The following is a 16351-nucleotide window of genomic DNA, read 5'->3' as shown; positions in this document are numbered from 1 at the left end:
AGCAAATCAGACAAATGAATTGTCTGTTACAGCTTTCCCGAGGAACTCTGATAAGGTTGTCGAATATCATTGCATACAGCGTGGTTATAACTATGGCAAAAAAAGACAATTAGTTCCAACAGCTTCAAAAGGAGACTGCCTAAAAGAAAGGGCAATCCTCAAACCCACTGCATACACCATTGTCTTCAACAGTTAAAGTATCAAGATCAATTAAGTAGAGATTAATCCTCATCCTCCAACTGCTGAACGGAAATAAATGTTTGTAAGGTACAGTGGGAAAACTTGAGTTCCTCCCTGAAAACATTGATAACAGGTAAATTAAAAGATTCAAAACTGAGATTGGTATTTTTAATGAGCAAGGTTGTTATGATTTATGGAATAAAAGTGGAAGATGGGTTATGACGTTTGTGAACATATCATACAGATCTAATTGTATGGTTGAACAGTCTCAAGGGGCTAAATGGCCTGTTTCAGTTTTTATGAAGTAAATTAATTGTCTATGATAACTGAAATATAGTTTGTTAAATTGCATCATGTAAAAGCGTATTTAATTATCAGAGTGTCGATGACTGTTCTGCTTGAGTAACCTGATAGGGCTGGTTAATCAGTGCAGCATTAATATTGTGTCATCCTTGCTATTTATTTGATTAGTTTGTGTTTTTGACTTTTCGTAAGTTTGTGAAATTTGATATTCATTTAATTTCGGAGTATTTTCCATTCAAGTAGCTGAAGGGATATTTAGAACAATAATGTTTGAACTAAAGTTTCCTTTTTTATAATGCCACAAGAGTTGAGCATTTTGAATGACAGCATTCCTGAGATTCAATGCCACATATAACTTTCCTACTATGTTGAAAAAAGTGAATTCTGTTATCCTAACCAGTATCAAAGTGCATTGTTTTTTTTGTTTCTGCTCCTAAAATAATGTTGTCTCATTATTATCAAATGCTAGATGGTGCCATGGTAACTAAATAGACCACAGTTTCATTCTGTTTAATAACCATTGATGTCACAACTGTTCCTTTCTTACAATGTAGAAACGGGTTCACTTGCTGTTTCTTTCATTTAAAGTTAACTTGTTTCTTAAGTGACTTTTCAGCTTTTCTCTTTAATTGTTTCATTGGCTACATTAAATTCAACAAATATTTACATCATTTTTTATGGGAAGAGCAACAGTAAATATTATGTGGTGAATCAGCATATTTTGTTCATAAACCTTCCAAATCAATTCACTCTTATGAAATATTTGAGATGGTAATTAATTAACATTTACTACTATACTCTGAGTTAGAAGGTGGTGTATTCACCATTCACCCAGGAAGCTGACCTTTCCCAACAGGACTGAGGGCATGTTAGAGTGATGGAGAATGGTTATAACTTCAGTTGCAAATTATCAAGGTCTCAGTTGCTGATTCTGCTGTATATAAAAGACCACAATCTTTTATTGGTGACAGCACAGACATCTCTAAATGTCTTGGTCAATATTTATCATTCACCAAATGTTATCAGAGGATGTTGATCACTTATCTTATTTGAGAGACCAACAAAACAACAGTACTGTAATTCAAAAATGTTTTTGACTGTGGACTGTACTGAGAATGTGAAAAGTGTTATGTAGTTTCTCCTTTGTTCCTGTTTAACTTCTTTCAACCTCATCCTTGGTCATTTTCTAAAATATGAACAATATATCCCATTTTGGGTTTGTCACACTGAAGAATATTAAAATGTTTCTTCATTGCCTTGTTCATTGAATAATTATGCCAACTTGTTGGCAGGAAATGTAATCATAACCATTTTTTTTGCTGACCTGTATATTTAATTTTCAATTGAAAAGTTATCCAGGAACAAGTAATAATTAATTCCTCTTTAGCCAGGTGTTTATGTGGTTATACCATATTGGTAGCAATCAAGTTGATGCATCAGCAGTTCAGTAATACTACAATTTCACAGTGAGCATATATTCGTGCTTATGTTCTTATTGGTCTTACCCTTTTACCTGTTGTAAGCCTCACCCTTTGTATTAGTGACTTACTCTCTTTATTTTTGTAACCTTCTGATCAGAAATAGGTTTACTTATTTGGTGTTATAAACCTGTTAATTTTTCCAAAAAGAACACACCTTTATTCACGTTTTGTGAAAAGAACTTTTAATATTGTAACAGAATTAAAGTTTCTGGGCTGTTGCAGCCACATTTAATTGCAGTTAATCTTTGGGAATCATGTTTATTTTTAATCTTTCCTTTATTCAGTCTAGAGAAGATTTGTAGCTCAGGTTGAGGTTCTGGGTGTAAGCTTGCTCACTGAGCTGGAAGGTTCGTTTTCAGACGTTTCATTACCACGCTGGGTAACATCTTTAGTGAGTTTCCGGTGAAGCACTGGTGGTATGGCCCACATTTTATTTGTGTGTTTAGGCTTCCTTGTGTTGGTGATGTCATTTCCTATACTTTTTCTCTGGTTGGGGGGGGGGGGCCTTAAATGGGATTCAAGTCAATGTGTTTGTTGATAGAGTTCCGGTTGGAGTGCCATTCTTCTAAGAACTCTTGTGCGTGTTTGGCTTGGCTTATTATCTTACTAATAAACCCTTCATGAAAATCACATCTTATTGAATCACATCTTGCTAACTTGTTTCTTCTTTAATGATATACTCTGTTCAGAATTTCTACTGAACAGCCTCACTAGTCCTGAAAAAAATAAATTTAAAAAATGCATCTTTGTCTTTGTCTTGTATTTGCTTATTTCAGTTCGCACCTTAATCTCATATTGCAATCTTTATTTTCGTCTCTCAACATTTTTAAATAAAAGCAAAAGCATCAGTTCAGTCCTAGAATTCTACAATTATTTACCCTGCCTGATGAGTTTGCTATTGTTGAATGCGTAGAAATCCCCTTAAGTTGGACTTTATCTAATTCCGTAACAAAGCCCAATGATGCTCGTGCTTCGGGCTACCTGCAGATGAAATTCGCATCCATGTTTTTGTTATCTCTGGATTTGATTATTCTGACAAACCCCTGAGTGACATCCCACGTTCTGTCCTTTGAAAGGTTGTCTTCCTATGCTGTATTTCACACCAAGTGCTGCTCACCTCTGTTATTGCAATACCTGCTGTGCAAGCAATATTCGAATTTGAAAATTCTTAGCCTTGTTTTGAAAGCCCTCTATGACTTCAACCTCTTTTCTCTGTAATCTCTTCCAAACCTAAACTCTTCTGTGATGTCTGCTGATCCAATTTTGGCCTATTGATCATTTCCACTTTTAAATGGTGGCTGTTTTTTCAATGATTTAAGCCCCCCCCCCCACCAATCTTAGGGAATTTCCTCCCGACACCTTTTTGTCTTTTTGCTTTTTTTTGTGAGTTACTTTCTAAATCTTACATCTTGAACCAAGCTATTGGCTTTCCGACTTAATATCTCCATATATGGCTCACCGTTGAATTTTGTTTCACAGTGCTCTTATAAAGAGTTTTGGGATGTTTTATGGTAAAGACGGTATATAGTTGGAAGGTGTTGCCTCCTTTTTCCTATCTGTTAAATTTCTGATTGCTGTTTTGTTAAATCTAGTTTTTCATCACTTCTTAGTTTGACTGTTAACTGAACTTGTTACTGATCCACTCCTTTCATGCTTTCAATTTCCTTTTGAAATCAGTAGAGCTGTTTTTATGCAATAAAAGTGAAAAGATGGTTGGCACCTTGTTCTCCTGTCATTGGCTGAACCAGAAAGTATAAACCTGCTGACTTACTTTGTTTTCAGCAAGCCAGGCAGCATCAGGTGGTGGAGAAGTCAATGTTTTGGGTGTAACCCTTCTTCAGGACTGGAAGTGGCTTTAAGGGGAGTTGCAGATAAAGGCGGTGGGGACAGGTGAAGACAGGTAGAAGGTATGACCTGGTTGGTTGATGGGAGGAATGAATCCGGTTGGTGGCTGGAAGGAAAAGTCAATGAAAGGAATGGAAGGGAGGGAGGGAGAGTGGCTGGAAAGGGAGTTGGGTGATGGGAAGGAAGATTATTTGAAATTGGAGAACTCAACATTGAGTCTTCTGGGCTGTAGACTACCCAGGTGGAAGATGAGATGATGTTCTTCCAATTTGCAGTCTGATTCCACACTCAAGCATCTCAGATGTCCACCAATTTTGAACAACATACTTTCCCCAACGTGCCATCCAGACAATCGTCCACTGCACAACCTCCATTCCCCATTCCACTGCTGTAAACCCTGCTCACCCTTGTCTTCACCTGCCAGTCTCCACATCCAGCACATTGTCCTTAAACAATGCCTGGCTTATTGTGTTCTTCCAGCCTCCTGGTTATCTACCTTGGATTCCAGCATCAGCAGTTTTTTTGTCTCTGACTGACTGACTTTGTTGTAGCAGCAGACCATATTAATTTTTTTGCTAGAATTTTTAATTTGTAATTTGAGGTGCTTTTAGTTAAAAGCTGTTTTGAAAAGTAAATGTCACCATAGTTGCCAGACTATAGGCCTTCCCTCTCACGAGAGAGATGACTGGTTGTGGCTTAACCTGAGGGTCACCACACTTCATGCTGGATGAGAGGTTGGGAAGGAGAGTCCTTCATGCTAATTGAACCCATGCTGTTAACATCATTCTGCAATTAAACCAGCCATCCAACCAACTGATCTATCTAATCCCCAATTTTGAAAAGTAAATAATATACAATCAGTGTTTGCAATCATAATTTCTGGTAAAATATTTAGACCAGAGGTGGGGAATTTTTTCATGTTGGAAGGCCGCATTATGTTAGTTGTAATCTAATAAGGCCGCATCCAAGAAACTTCAATTATATATTCTTCAAAATTTTGTTAATATCTAACTACTATGTACTAACTAAAAAAAAGTTAATTCTAAAATTAACTAACCTTTTAATGACTTTGTTGTGACTGCTTTTTGTAGGAAAGCATTTGAATATTTGGTTGTAGCTGCAGTTTTAGCCCTTATGACTTACCAATTTTTTAATTGTAGCGGTCAGTCTGTGAGGATTATTTCGTTGAATTTTCTTTTACTCTCTGGTATTTTAAATATGTTCATTTTAAGATTAAAATAAAAATAATAAAGGATGAAAAAAACCATATTAATAAAAAATAAAAGATTTGTTCTGCAAAATTTGGATTCATTCAAAAGGCCACACACAATGACCGAGAAGGCTGCATGCGGCCTTAAGGCCACAGGTTCCCCACCCTAGATTTAGACTTTAGATTGTGTTTTGGGCAGACAAAAGTTGATGAGTTCACAGCTGATTCTTTCTGTGCTACATCTTTGTTCACAAAACACAAAACTAATCATACTGGAAATATTCAATTGGTCAGACATCATATTATCCCTCTTATCCCTCTTCCTTTATCCCTCTTACCTTGGATCTGCAGTCAGTCATTCCTCAAAGTATCCAGTGATTGCACTCTTGAAAACTTCATGTGGGGAAAGTATTCCATGCCTTAACAACTCGAAATTGCCTCAACTTGGCTCCTTGTTTTCTAAGTATTAAAATCATCCGCTATTGTAAATGTGTGCCCAATCAAGGAAATTATTTTTCCCAACTCATCCTCACAACACAGTGCAATATTAAAAATCTAAAATTGAAATACATTTTGGTCTTCCATGAGCCAGTACTTTTGAGTTTTTTTTATTAATAAGTAAAGTTTCTTATCCCAGCTGTCCTGTCATGCTGTTTGAAAGTTTGAACAGTGTGCTTTAGATACTCCTTTCACATGAATCACATTCCATTTTGTATGCTGTATTCACTGCACATGAAGCTGTCTCCTCTGTATCTGGGAGAACAAACTATATTGTGTTAACAATTTGTGGAAAACCTCAGTTCCGTTTAAAAGTATTACTCTGAGCCCCAGTTTCATTTTGGAACATCACCCATTGTCTTCCTGCACAGTTCTAATAACACCTAATCAGCTTGAGGAATGATACCCTTTTGATTCATAACTTTACAGACTGCAAGGCTCAAGTAGGAGTTCAATGTCAGTTGATAGCTTTTACCTCTTATTTTCAAAAATAACTGTTGGTAATAATTCTGTTATTCTAATTGACTCCTCTCAATTCACCTTTTGTTTCTGTACTTTACCCATTAATACCTTGCCTTGCACCATTATCTCTCTTTGTCACTTAATCTTTTCTGCCTTCCATCCTGTTACAGACCTTCCTATTTATGCTTTACCCTCCTCTCATTTTTCTGGCCGCTTGTTTAAATCTGTTCCATTCAGCTTTTCTTAATTAAGATGAAAGACTATCATTATAATATCGTCAGACCTGCCAAATTTTTATAGAATTTTCTGTTGTTAATTGCAGATTTCCTGTAACTGTGGTATTTTGCTCTGGCATTTTATATGTCGCTATATACATTGTCATTTCTGGATAATATGTTACATTCATATGCCTAGTTTTTATGAATATTTTCATGCAAGGCGCAAAGGCTCATTGCTTATTAAATATTGCTTTTGGAGTACAAGATGACTAATTCATGTTAATAAGAAGCTTTGCAAAGATTGCTGCTTTCATTGATTAGATTAGATTCCCTACAGTGTGGAAACAGGCCCTTCAGCCTAACAAGTCCACACCAATCCTCCGAAGAGTAATCCACCCAGACCCTCTGACTAATGCACCTAACACTATGGGCAATTTGGCATGGCCAATTCACCTGACCTGCACATCTTTGGACTGTAAGAGGAAACCCACGCAGACACTGGGAGAACGTGCAAACTCCACACGGACAGGTGCCCGAGGCTGGAATTGAACCTGGGACCCTGGTGCTGTGAGGCAACAGTGCTAACCACTGAACCACTTTACTCGCCAAAGATTTAAGGATTCAAATATATTTTTGTTTTAGCTTCACTTGACAAGAGTATTATAGTATGATGCAGCTTTCCTTTATTGAAAGCTTTGAGGATAAGCATTCAATAAGAATGTAGCAATGAGATTAAATTTCTGCCACCTAACCATGCCAACGCCCGTCTCCCCTTGTAGTATATTTTATTTATTATTTTTAACTAGATATGACCACACAAACAGTATTGTATCAGCTATTATCCAAGGGAACTTGAGGCTAAAATTTGTGCCTGATTCCAAGCCGCTATTCAGCACCTCTTGGTGAAGCTATAGTGAAAACACCAAAATATCTTAATTCATTTACTTTGGAACAGAAGGGGAATCGTGTCTGTCATAATGAAATTGTCACCTGCCTATAGAGAAACTTATAGCATGAGTATGACAGCAAATAACGAAAGGATCTTGTTCAATTATGCTGCCTCTCGTGAAGTAAATTACGCTAATCATTGTCATTAATACAGCACTCCCAAAGCAAGAAAGGAGTTCTCATCGTTACGATGAGAATGACAGAAATTGATAGGAACAGGAGAACAAACAAAAATACAAATTAAAATTTCAAGCTTACAAGAAAACATTTTGAAGCAAGCCAGAGAGATATAGAAGCAAATATTGTGGGTGCTAGAAATCTGAAATAAAAAAGAATATGCTGGAAATATTCAATTGGTCAGACATCATATTTCAGAGATGGATAAACAGACTTGATGCTTCACATTGATGACCTTTTGTTGGAGCCACATTTGATGAAAGGAATTGATATGACACATTGACTTATTTTCTTGCTCCACAAGAATTGGCTAGAAGTTGTGCTGAATATTTTCAGTATTTCTGTTATTACTAGAATGGAGTAGAGAACTGAAGTCTAAAATTTGAATGGACTAATTCAAGAAATTAATGTCCAGAAAGTCAATTGCTTTCAGGCTAGAGGCACTGGTTTCTATTGACCTGTGAAGTGCATTCTAAGAGGCCTCTTGTGGAATGAAGTAGTGGAGTATTACCACTCTGTAATTTTCCATATAAGCATTTATGAATTTAGTTACCACATGTTTGCTATTCTATTCAGTTACATGGTAAATAAATTGGGTGTTGCAATCATTCCATTCTAAGGGGATATTTACTTATTCTGACTTCACGTTTCCACTGTAGCGTCTGAGAAATTTAATGACAAATGTTGGGTTGTGCTTGCACAAAGTTAATTTTCCTGCTGTTGAAATAACAAAACAAGTTTTATACTTTTATTTCAGAAGAATTTTATGATGCAGAGCTGTTTTCCAATTTTTGTCTGCCTGCAGATTCTGCAATATGAGTTCCCTTTTCCCAATATAAATTTTGGTTACAATAGCTTTTTGTGTTGAGGCAAACTTTAAAGATGGCTTAATTTAACAGAGTCATAAAACTATATTTTGCCTGATGCAAAGAGTTCACAATTGTCAGTTATCTAAATGCAAAGAACATAGAGCATTACAACTCAGTACAGGTCCTTCAGCCCACAATGTTGCGCTGACCTGTGGAACCAATCTGAAACCTATCCATCCGACACTATTCCATTTTCATCCATATGTTTATCCAATAGTCATTTAAATGCTCTTAAAGTTGGCGAGTCTTCTACTGAATATGAAGTATCCACAAACATCCAGTTTGATTCTGAGAAAAATAAATCAGAATGATGTTTTAATCATGAGAGATCAGGATATTTTGAAGAACTAAGGAATTTAAGTGCCCATGTGCATGCATCACTAAAAGCTAGGGCACAGGTACAGGCAGGAGTTTAAAAGGTTCATGAATTGTTGACCCTCATTTGAGAGGCAGATTGAGAATTGAGGATGTGTTTTTCAGGGGCACACAGCTTTGATCTTGAAAGAAGCTGTGCAGTTACCCAGGAGCCAGTCACATAGGCTTCCTGCTTGTCAACAATGATATCATCGACAACTGGTCACTAGCCCATAGACCAATCAGCGACTTCTTGCCATTCAAAGGTCTATACATGTACAAGCCCTTAGTTCCAGCTCATCTATAATTAGACTTCCCTCATTATTTGAACAAGGAACTGTGTAAATAGCACTTACAATGAGTATTAATTAACTTTCTTTGGAAAAGTGCAATAATCCTTTAAAAATCCTTAACTTTTAAAACCTTACTGTTCCCATTTTAGTTAACAATCAAATAAACAACATGGTCTTTGCATTTGTATCAAACTGGGAAAAACTAAAATTTGACTTCTATAAAGATTAGTGGCAAGACAGAAGAATGTGTCTTTTTAAAAGAAAAGTTGGAGAACATTAGCTAGAAATATGAAAATTGGTATTAAATGTTTCTGTTATTTAAAAAGGAAAAGAGTAATTAAAATAAGCATTGGTCCTCTATATGCAATTTATAATGGAAAATAAAGAAATTACAAGGCAAATTGAACAGACACCTTGTGTGTGTCTTTACTGTAGAAGACACAAATGTAATTTAAAATATTTAATAATTTAAAATCAAGAGACAAAGGAAATGAGGAACATAAAACAATTACAATCATAAAAGGAAAGTGTACTGAGAAAAGTTAGAGAACAAAAAACTGATAAATTCCCAGGTCCTGATGAAATTCATAGGAGAAAGTGAGGACTGCAGATGCTGGAGATCAGAGCTGAAAATGTGGTGCTGGAAAAGCGCAGCAGGTCAGGCAGCATCCAAGGAGCAGGAGAATCGACGTTTCGGGCATGAGCCCTACTTCATTCCTGAAGAAGGGCTCATGCCCGAAATGTCGATTCCCCTGCTCCTTGGATGCTGCCTGACCTGCGGCGCTGATGAAATTCATAGTAAGGTTACAAAGAAGTAGTAACTGAGAGAGTCAATATATTTGTTTTAATTTTAAATTTTAAATTCCTAGATTCTAGAAAGGTTCCATCAGGTTGTAAAATAGTGAATTTAACTCCTTTCTTCAAGAAAAGAGGGAGCAAACATTAGGGAGCTACATGCTCATTATCTGAACATCTCTCATTAGGAATCTATTAAAGAGGAGGTTATAATAGGGATAGAAACCCTCAATGCTGTCAGGCAGAAGTGACATGACTTTGTGGAAAGAAAAATATGGTTAACTACTTTATTAGAATTCTTTGAAATTGAACAAGCAATGAGGATAAAAGTGAGCTTCTAGATGTACTGTACTTGAATTTCTGGAGGCATTTGACAATACACCACATCAAATATTACAACAGAAAATGAGAGTTCATGATATATTTGGTAAAATATTAGCATAACTAGAGGATTGATTAACTAATAGGAAACCTTGCATTAGCATAAAGTGGCCATTTTTTTGTTTGGTAAGATGTAACAGTTGAGATGACATGGGCTTGGTGCTGGGATCTCAACTGATTATAGTCTACATCAGTGACATGAATGAAGGGACCAAATTTATCTTTGCTAAATTTGCTGTTGACACAAATTTATGTACGAAAATAAGTTGTGAAGAGGATGTAAAGAGTCTTCACAGACATTAGATAGGTTAATTGAATGAACAAAAATTTGGAAAATGCACATATGATGTGGGAAAATGTGACTTGTCCACTTTGGCAAACAGAATAGAAACACAATATTTAAAAGGAGAGAGATTCAGAGCTGTATGGTGCAGAGCGATCTGGGTGTCCTGGTACATGAATCACAGAAATTACTATACAGATACAACAAATGATTAGGAAGGAAGAAATGCAATGTTATCATTTATTGCAAGGAGAAGGAAATGTAAAAGGGAAGTTTTGCTGGTTTTACAGGGCATTAGTAAAACTGAATACTATGTAAAGTTTTGATCTCCTTGTCTAAAGAAGGAAATATTTGAATTAAAAGCAGTGCGGAAAGGTTCCACTCCATTACTTCAAGATGCAAGGTTTGTCTTAGAAGAATAGTTGAATAAGTTGTGTCTGTACCATTAGCATTTGGAAGAATGAGTGCTGATCTTATTGAAACATGCGAGATTATATGTTTGTATGTATGTATATCTGAATGACATTATCATATGACATGTATTGGTGAATAATGACAAACCAACCAGATGCAGAGGAATTATAACTTGAGTGTCTTCTCATCCAATTATGTATATATCTAACTGGGATTGTATGACAAATGTCAACAATGGCATTGCTTTCTAATTTTCTATTTTTTTTCCCCCTTGGGATGCTAACATTAGTTACAGCATGTCTTTGTATATAGATACAACTAACTGATTAATTGAAACCCAGGACTTTCCTGAGATGTAAGCTACATCTTTTCACTGGATAACCTTGTTCAGCATTGGGAAAGTTCAACATAGCCATTCTTAACTAAAATTGCATTAAGAAAGATATATTTCAAAACTCAACGATGGTCTTTATGATTGTGGCAAACATAATTAGATTCCCCACAGTGTGGAAACAGGCCCTTCGGCCCAACCAGTCCACACTGACCCTCTGAAAAGCAACCCACCCAGATCCATTTGCCTTTGACTAATGCACCCAAAACTCTGGGTAATTTAGCATGGCCAATTCACCTGACCTGCACATGTTTGGACTGTGGGAGGAAACTGGAGCACCCGGAGAAAACCCACGCAGACACGGGGAGAATGTGCAAACTCCACACAGACAGTCGCCAGAGGCTAGAATCGAACCTGGGACCCTGGTGCTGTGAGGTAGCAGTTCTAACCACTGAGCCACCATGCCGCCCGAAAATAATATTACCTTTCATGATACCAACTAGTCTTAATCAGCAATTAAAAAAAACTATTCTCAGTAAAAAATAGTTTTAAAAATTAGAAGCTAAAGTTCCTTATAAGATTTACAGCATCACTCTATTATTATTGAGTAATATAAAATGTCTTTGTTATGTCTGAGTGATAAATTGGGATGGTGTTTTGCTCTTGTATTACATAGGTCTCAACAGTCAATTGGAATTTATCGCTTTATACTACTGGGCAGTCTTGCCTCTGAAGTAACTCCTGTTGATATTATTCTTTTACAGTCAGAGCCAGAGGGATTTTCTCACTTTCACTTGTATGTCTGTGCTGCTTTCCTCATTAAATGGAGAAAGGAAATTTTGGAAGAAGATGACTTTCAAGTAAGTAACAAAATATATATTATGTATATTAGATTCTCCATGAATGGCTTTTGCTACTCTGCTTAAAACTGAAGATATTATAATGACTAATATCTGTTGAAAGGAAATGCATAGAAAGTAAGTGGCCAATAAGCTGCCATCCTTGTTTAGTGACAGCAACTTTGCCTGTGGATTAGAAAATTAGGGTTCGATCCTCCTCTGGACACATCAGCAGAAGCTGGGCACTTTACTGCTATTGAAGATGAATTTCATGAAGGTGGCCCTGTCTGCTCTCTTCGTTAGATATAGAAATGGCACGATACTATTCAGAGGAACAGGTATTTCCCAGTAACCCGAGGTATAATCCTCCCTCGAGCAAGAACACTGAAGCAGATTGAGATCATTTATCTCATTGCCATTTTTGGATCATCCTATGCACAAATTAGTGTCATGTTTCATTACATTATAATGTTGATTGAACTTCACAAATAACCTGTTGACTTGAAAGTGCTTTGGAATACCTGAGATTGTGAAAGTTGCTCAGAAGATTGGGAAGGATACAAAAGTCAACAGAGGATAGCAAAGAGTGTAATAAGAAATGAGAGGATCAAATATGAAGGTAGGCTAGCCAGTAATATTAGAAATAATAGTAAAAGTTTCTTTCAGTACATAAGAAACAAACGACAGGCAAAAGTAGACATTGGGCCACTTCAAACTGATGCAGGGAGCCTAGTGATGGGAGATAAGGAAATAGCAGGAGAACTTAACAAGTACTTTGTGTCAGTTTTCACAGTGGAAGACATGAGTAATATCCCAAAAATTAAAGGGTGTCACGGAGCTGAGTTGAGTATGGTTGCCATTTCGAAAGAGATAGTGCTAGAAAAGTTAAAAAGTCTTAAAATTGATAAATCTCCTAGCCCCGATGGGATACACCCTAGAGTTCTGAGAGAGGTTGCTGAGGAAATAGCAGAGGCATTGGTTGAGATCTTTCAAGAGTCACTGGAGTCAGGAAAGGTCCTGGATGATTGGAAGATGGCTGTAGTAACCCCTTTGTTCAAGAAAGGATCAAGGCAAAAGATGGAAAATTATAGGCCAATCAGCTTAACCTCGGTTGTTGGTAAAATTCTAGAATCCATCATTAAGGATAAGGTTTCTAAATTCTTGGAAGAGCAGAGTCTGATTAGAACAAGTCAACATGGATTTAGTAAAGGGAGGTCATGCCTGACAAACCTGTTGGAATTTTTTGAAGAGGTAACAAGTAGGTTAGACCAGGGAAACCCAGTGGATGTGGTCTATCTGGACTTTCAAAAGGCCTTTGATAAGGTGCCACACGGGAGGCTGCTGAGCAAGGTGAGGGCCCATGGTGTTCGAGGTGAGCTGCTGGGATGGATTGAGGATTGGCTATCTAACAGAAGGCAGAGAGTTGGGATAAAAGGTTCTTTTTCAGAATGGCAGCCGGTGACGAGCGGTGTCCCGCAGGGTTCGGTGCTGGGGCCACAGCTGTTCGCATTATATATTAATGATTTGGATGAGGGAACCGGGGGCATTCTAGCGAAGTTTGCCGATGATACGAAGTTAGGTGGACAGGCAGGTAGTACTGAGGAAGTGGGGAGGCTACAGAAGGATCTAGACAGGTTGGGAGAGTGGTCCAGGAAATGGCTGATGGAATTTAACGTGAGCAAGTGCGAGGTCTTGCACTTTGGCAAAACGAATAAAAGCATGGACTACTTTCTAAATGGTGAGGAACTTAATAAAGCCAAAGCGCACAGGGATCTGGGAGTGCTAGTCGAGGATTCTCTAAAGGTAAACATGCAGGTTGAGTCTGTGATTAAGAAAGCGAATGCAATGTTGTCTCTTATCTCAAGAGGGTTGGAATATAAAAGCAGAGATGTACTAAGACTTTATAAAGCTCTGGTTAGGCCCCATTTGGAGTACTGTGTCCAGTTTTGGTCCCCACACCTCAGGAAGGACATACTGGCACTGGAACGTGTCCAGCGGAGATTCACACAGATGATCCCTGGAATGACAGGTCTAGCATATGAGGGACGGCTGAGGATACTGGGATTGTATTCGTTGGAGTTTAGAAGATTAAGGGGAGATCTAATAGAGACGTACAAAATAATACATGGCTTTGAAAAGGTGGATGCTAGAAAATTGTTTCTCTTAGGCGAGGAGACTAGGACCCGTGGACACAGCCTTAGAATTAGAGGGGGTCATTTCAGAATGGAAATGCGGAGACATTTCTTCAGCCAGAGAGTGGTGGGCCTGTGGAATTCATTGCCACGGAGTGCAGTGGAAGCCGGGACGCTAAATGTCTTCAAGGCCTAGATTGATAGGTTCTTGTTGTCTAGAGGAATTAAGGGCTACGGGGAGAGTGCTGGCAAGTGGAGCTGAAATGCGCATCAGCCATGATTGAATGGCGGAGTGGACTCGATGGGCCGAATGGCCTTACTTCCACTCCTATGTCTTATGGTCTTATGGTCTTATTAATGCAATTATTCCTTCCTTGTTTCCTTATTTCATTTCTTCTTTCTTTCTTATTAAACAGCTGTCTAGTTCAAATCCATTGTATTGTGTTCACTATTTTCAAAGGAAACAATTCCTGTTCTTTAATTTTTGAATGTCTGCCTTTGTTATGAAATATTAACAAATGTATTGAAGAACCAAGAGTCATTCACATTTCAGCGAAGAAATACCAAAGTCGTGGTAAATAGGAGCATACAAAGGTGCCAAATTCACTTCAAAAGTCGAACAAAAATACCAGCGCAGTCAGTGTCTTCTCAACTAATAGTTGTGGATTCTCATATTTTAGGAAATTCCGAATAGCAATCCATGTCAGTTTCCTGCTTCCTTCGGTTTCAATGTTATCTGAAGTTTGGACAATTGTCCATGAAGACTTTCAATTTAGATGTGGGTCAGTTGTGATAACAGAATTACACAATAATTGATGATATCTGCTATAAGATATAAAATCTTGAAGCATGACATAATTACTCTTATTAGTCTTGAAATTTAAACTTATACACAATCAACATACTATTCGGGCAACATGCTCACTGTCACCAGACTTTCATTGTGAATGTTTTCACGCTCTTGGTCATTTTACAAATTAAATCATTTTTCCTAAAATGCAACCTTCAACAATAACTCTGTTCATCTAGTCTTAAGCAATAAATCTCTCCTCCAAGTTGGACAAATGATTCAACTTTTATCAGAAGAAGATTCTTTATTATCTCTCATACATTGACAGACATGAGTTACCACAAACAAGAATTACCGCGTGTAGAAAAGATTGATTTTTACAACTAGGCCCATCTTTAAGTAATGTTTCAAAGTAAAAAAGACATACAGTTCCACTTAAATTGTGTACAAAGTTATCAGTAACTTGAGGCTGTAAGGATATCGGTAGTATCACCATATTTGACAGCAAAGCAGAATTGATGTAGGAACATCAGCCATATCATTGTTACAACAGCATGATGAGCACTTTCTCCATTGTTTAACTTCAAAATATGTATTATAATTTCAATCAAGTGCAAATACTGACTTAATGAAGACTGTGCACTAAATATATTATTATTACAAAGAAGTATTTTCTCGAGATTTGAAACAGTGAGGCAACATCAGTCTATCATTGTTTTTGTGAAACAAATATGTAGCTATATTGTTATTCACGGTGCTCTTCATTAGTAGTAACAACTTGCATTTATGTTGTACCTTTGACATTGGAAAACACCTCACATCATTTAACAGATAATAAAATCAGACAGAATTAGAAATATTATAATGTCTATTCAGACATCTTAGCCAGAGATTAGTTCTAAGGTAAGCATTAAAGGAACATTGGTAAGTGAAGAGGCAGAGTGTTTTTGAGAAAGAATTTCTGAACACAGAGCCGAAACAACTTATAGCATACTACCATGAGTGAGCTAAAGGGAGGAAAGGCGTACTGGCATGTTTGCAGACGTGGAGTTGGAAAGCAATAAGGCAATGAAAAGACAAAGATGTGGATGTCTGTTTTAAATGTGAGGTGTTGAGGAACCAGAATTTATTGTGGGGCAACAAAGTTACAAGCATCAGTGGTTTGATTGAGCTAAAAATTCAGGAGGATAAAGAACAGAAAGATGATAACTAGAGGTAACAAGCATGAAAAAGGTTTCAACAACACTCTGTCTGATCCAGAAGCAAAAGCACATGCTGTTAAAGGAGCAAGTAATAGAGAGGGAATGACGTAAACTCAATGTGAAATTATTAGTTTTTGGAGTATGAGTGTCGCTGGCAACATATAAACTTACCGTACATCATCCTTTGCCCTTGAGAGGAGTTGTTGATGAGCCACCTTCTTGAACTGCTGAAATCCTTGTAACGTTATGTCAGGGTGGTAGTTCCGGGATTTGGATCCAGTGCTAGAAAAGGAACAATGATATAATTCCAAATCAGGATAACCATTCATAGGTTGACTGTGTCACA

The 16351-nt window shown here is 37.2% G+C and overlaps 1 protein-coding gene across 2 annotated transcripts in view; it reads left to right on the top strand.

Moving 5' to 3' along the window:
* The window catches only part of LOC140467301 (TBC1 domain family member 22B-like), a 309619-nt gene that overhangs the window by 270903 nt on the left and 22365 nt on the right, over window positions 1-16351 (top strand). For both annotated transcript variants that reach the window (XM_072563569.1, XM_072563570.1), the window contains exon 12: window positions 11807-11902. In XM_072563569.1, the coding sequence (XP_072419670.1) occupies window positions 11807-11902 (96 nt within the window). The remainder of the gene's footprint in view (window positions 1-11806; window positions 11903-16351) is intronic.

This window comes from Chiloscyllium punctatum, chromosome 45 (genome assembly GCF_047496795.1).
Source record: "Chiloscyllium punctatum isolate Juve2018m chromosome 45, sChiPun1.3, whole genome shotgun sequence".
Lineage (NCBI taxonomy): Eukaryota > Metazoa > Chordata > Chondrichthyes > Orectolobiformes > Hemiscylliidae > Chiloscyllium > Chiloscyllium punctatum.
This window is presented reverse-complemented; position numbering and strand designations above follow the sequence as displayed.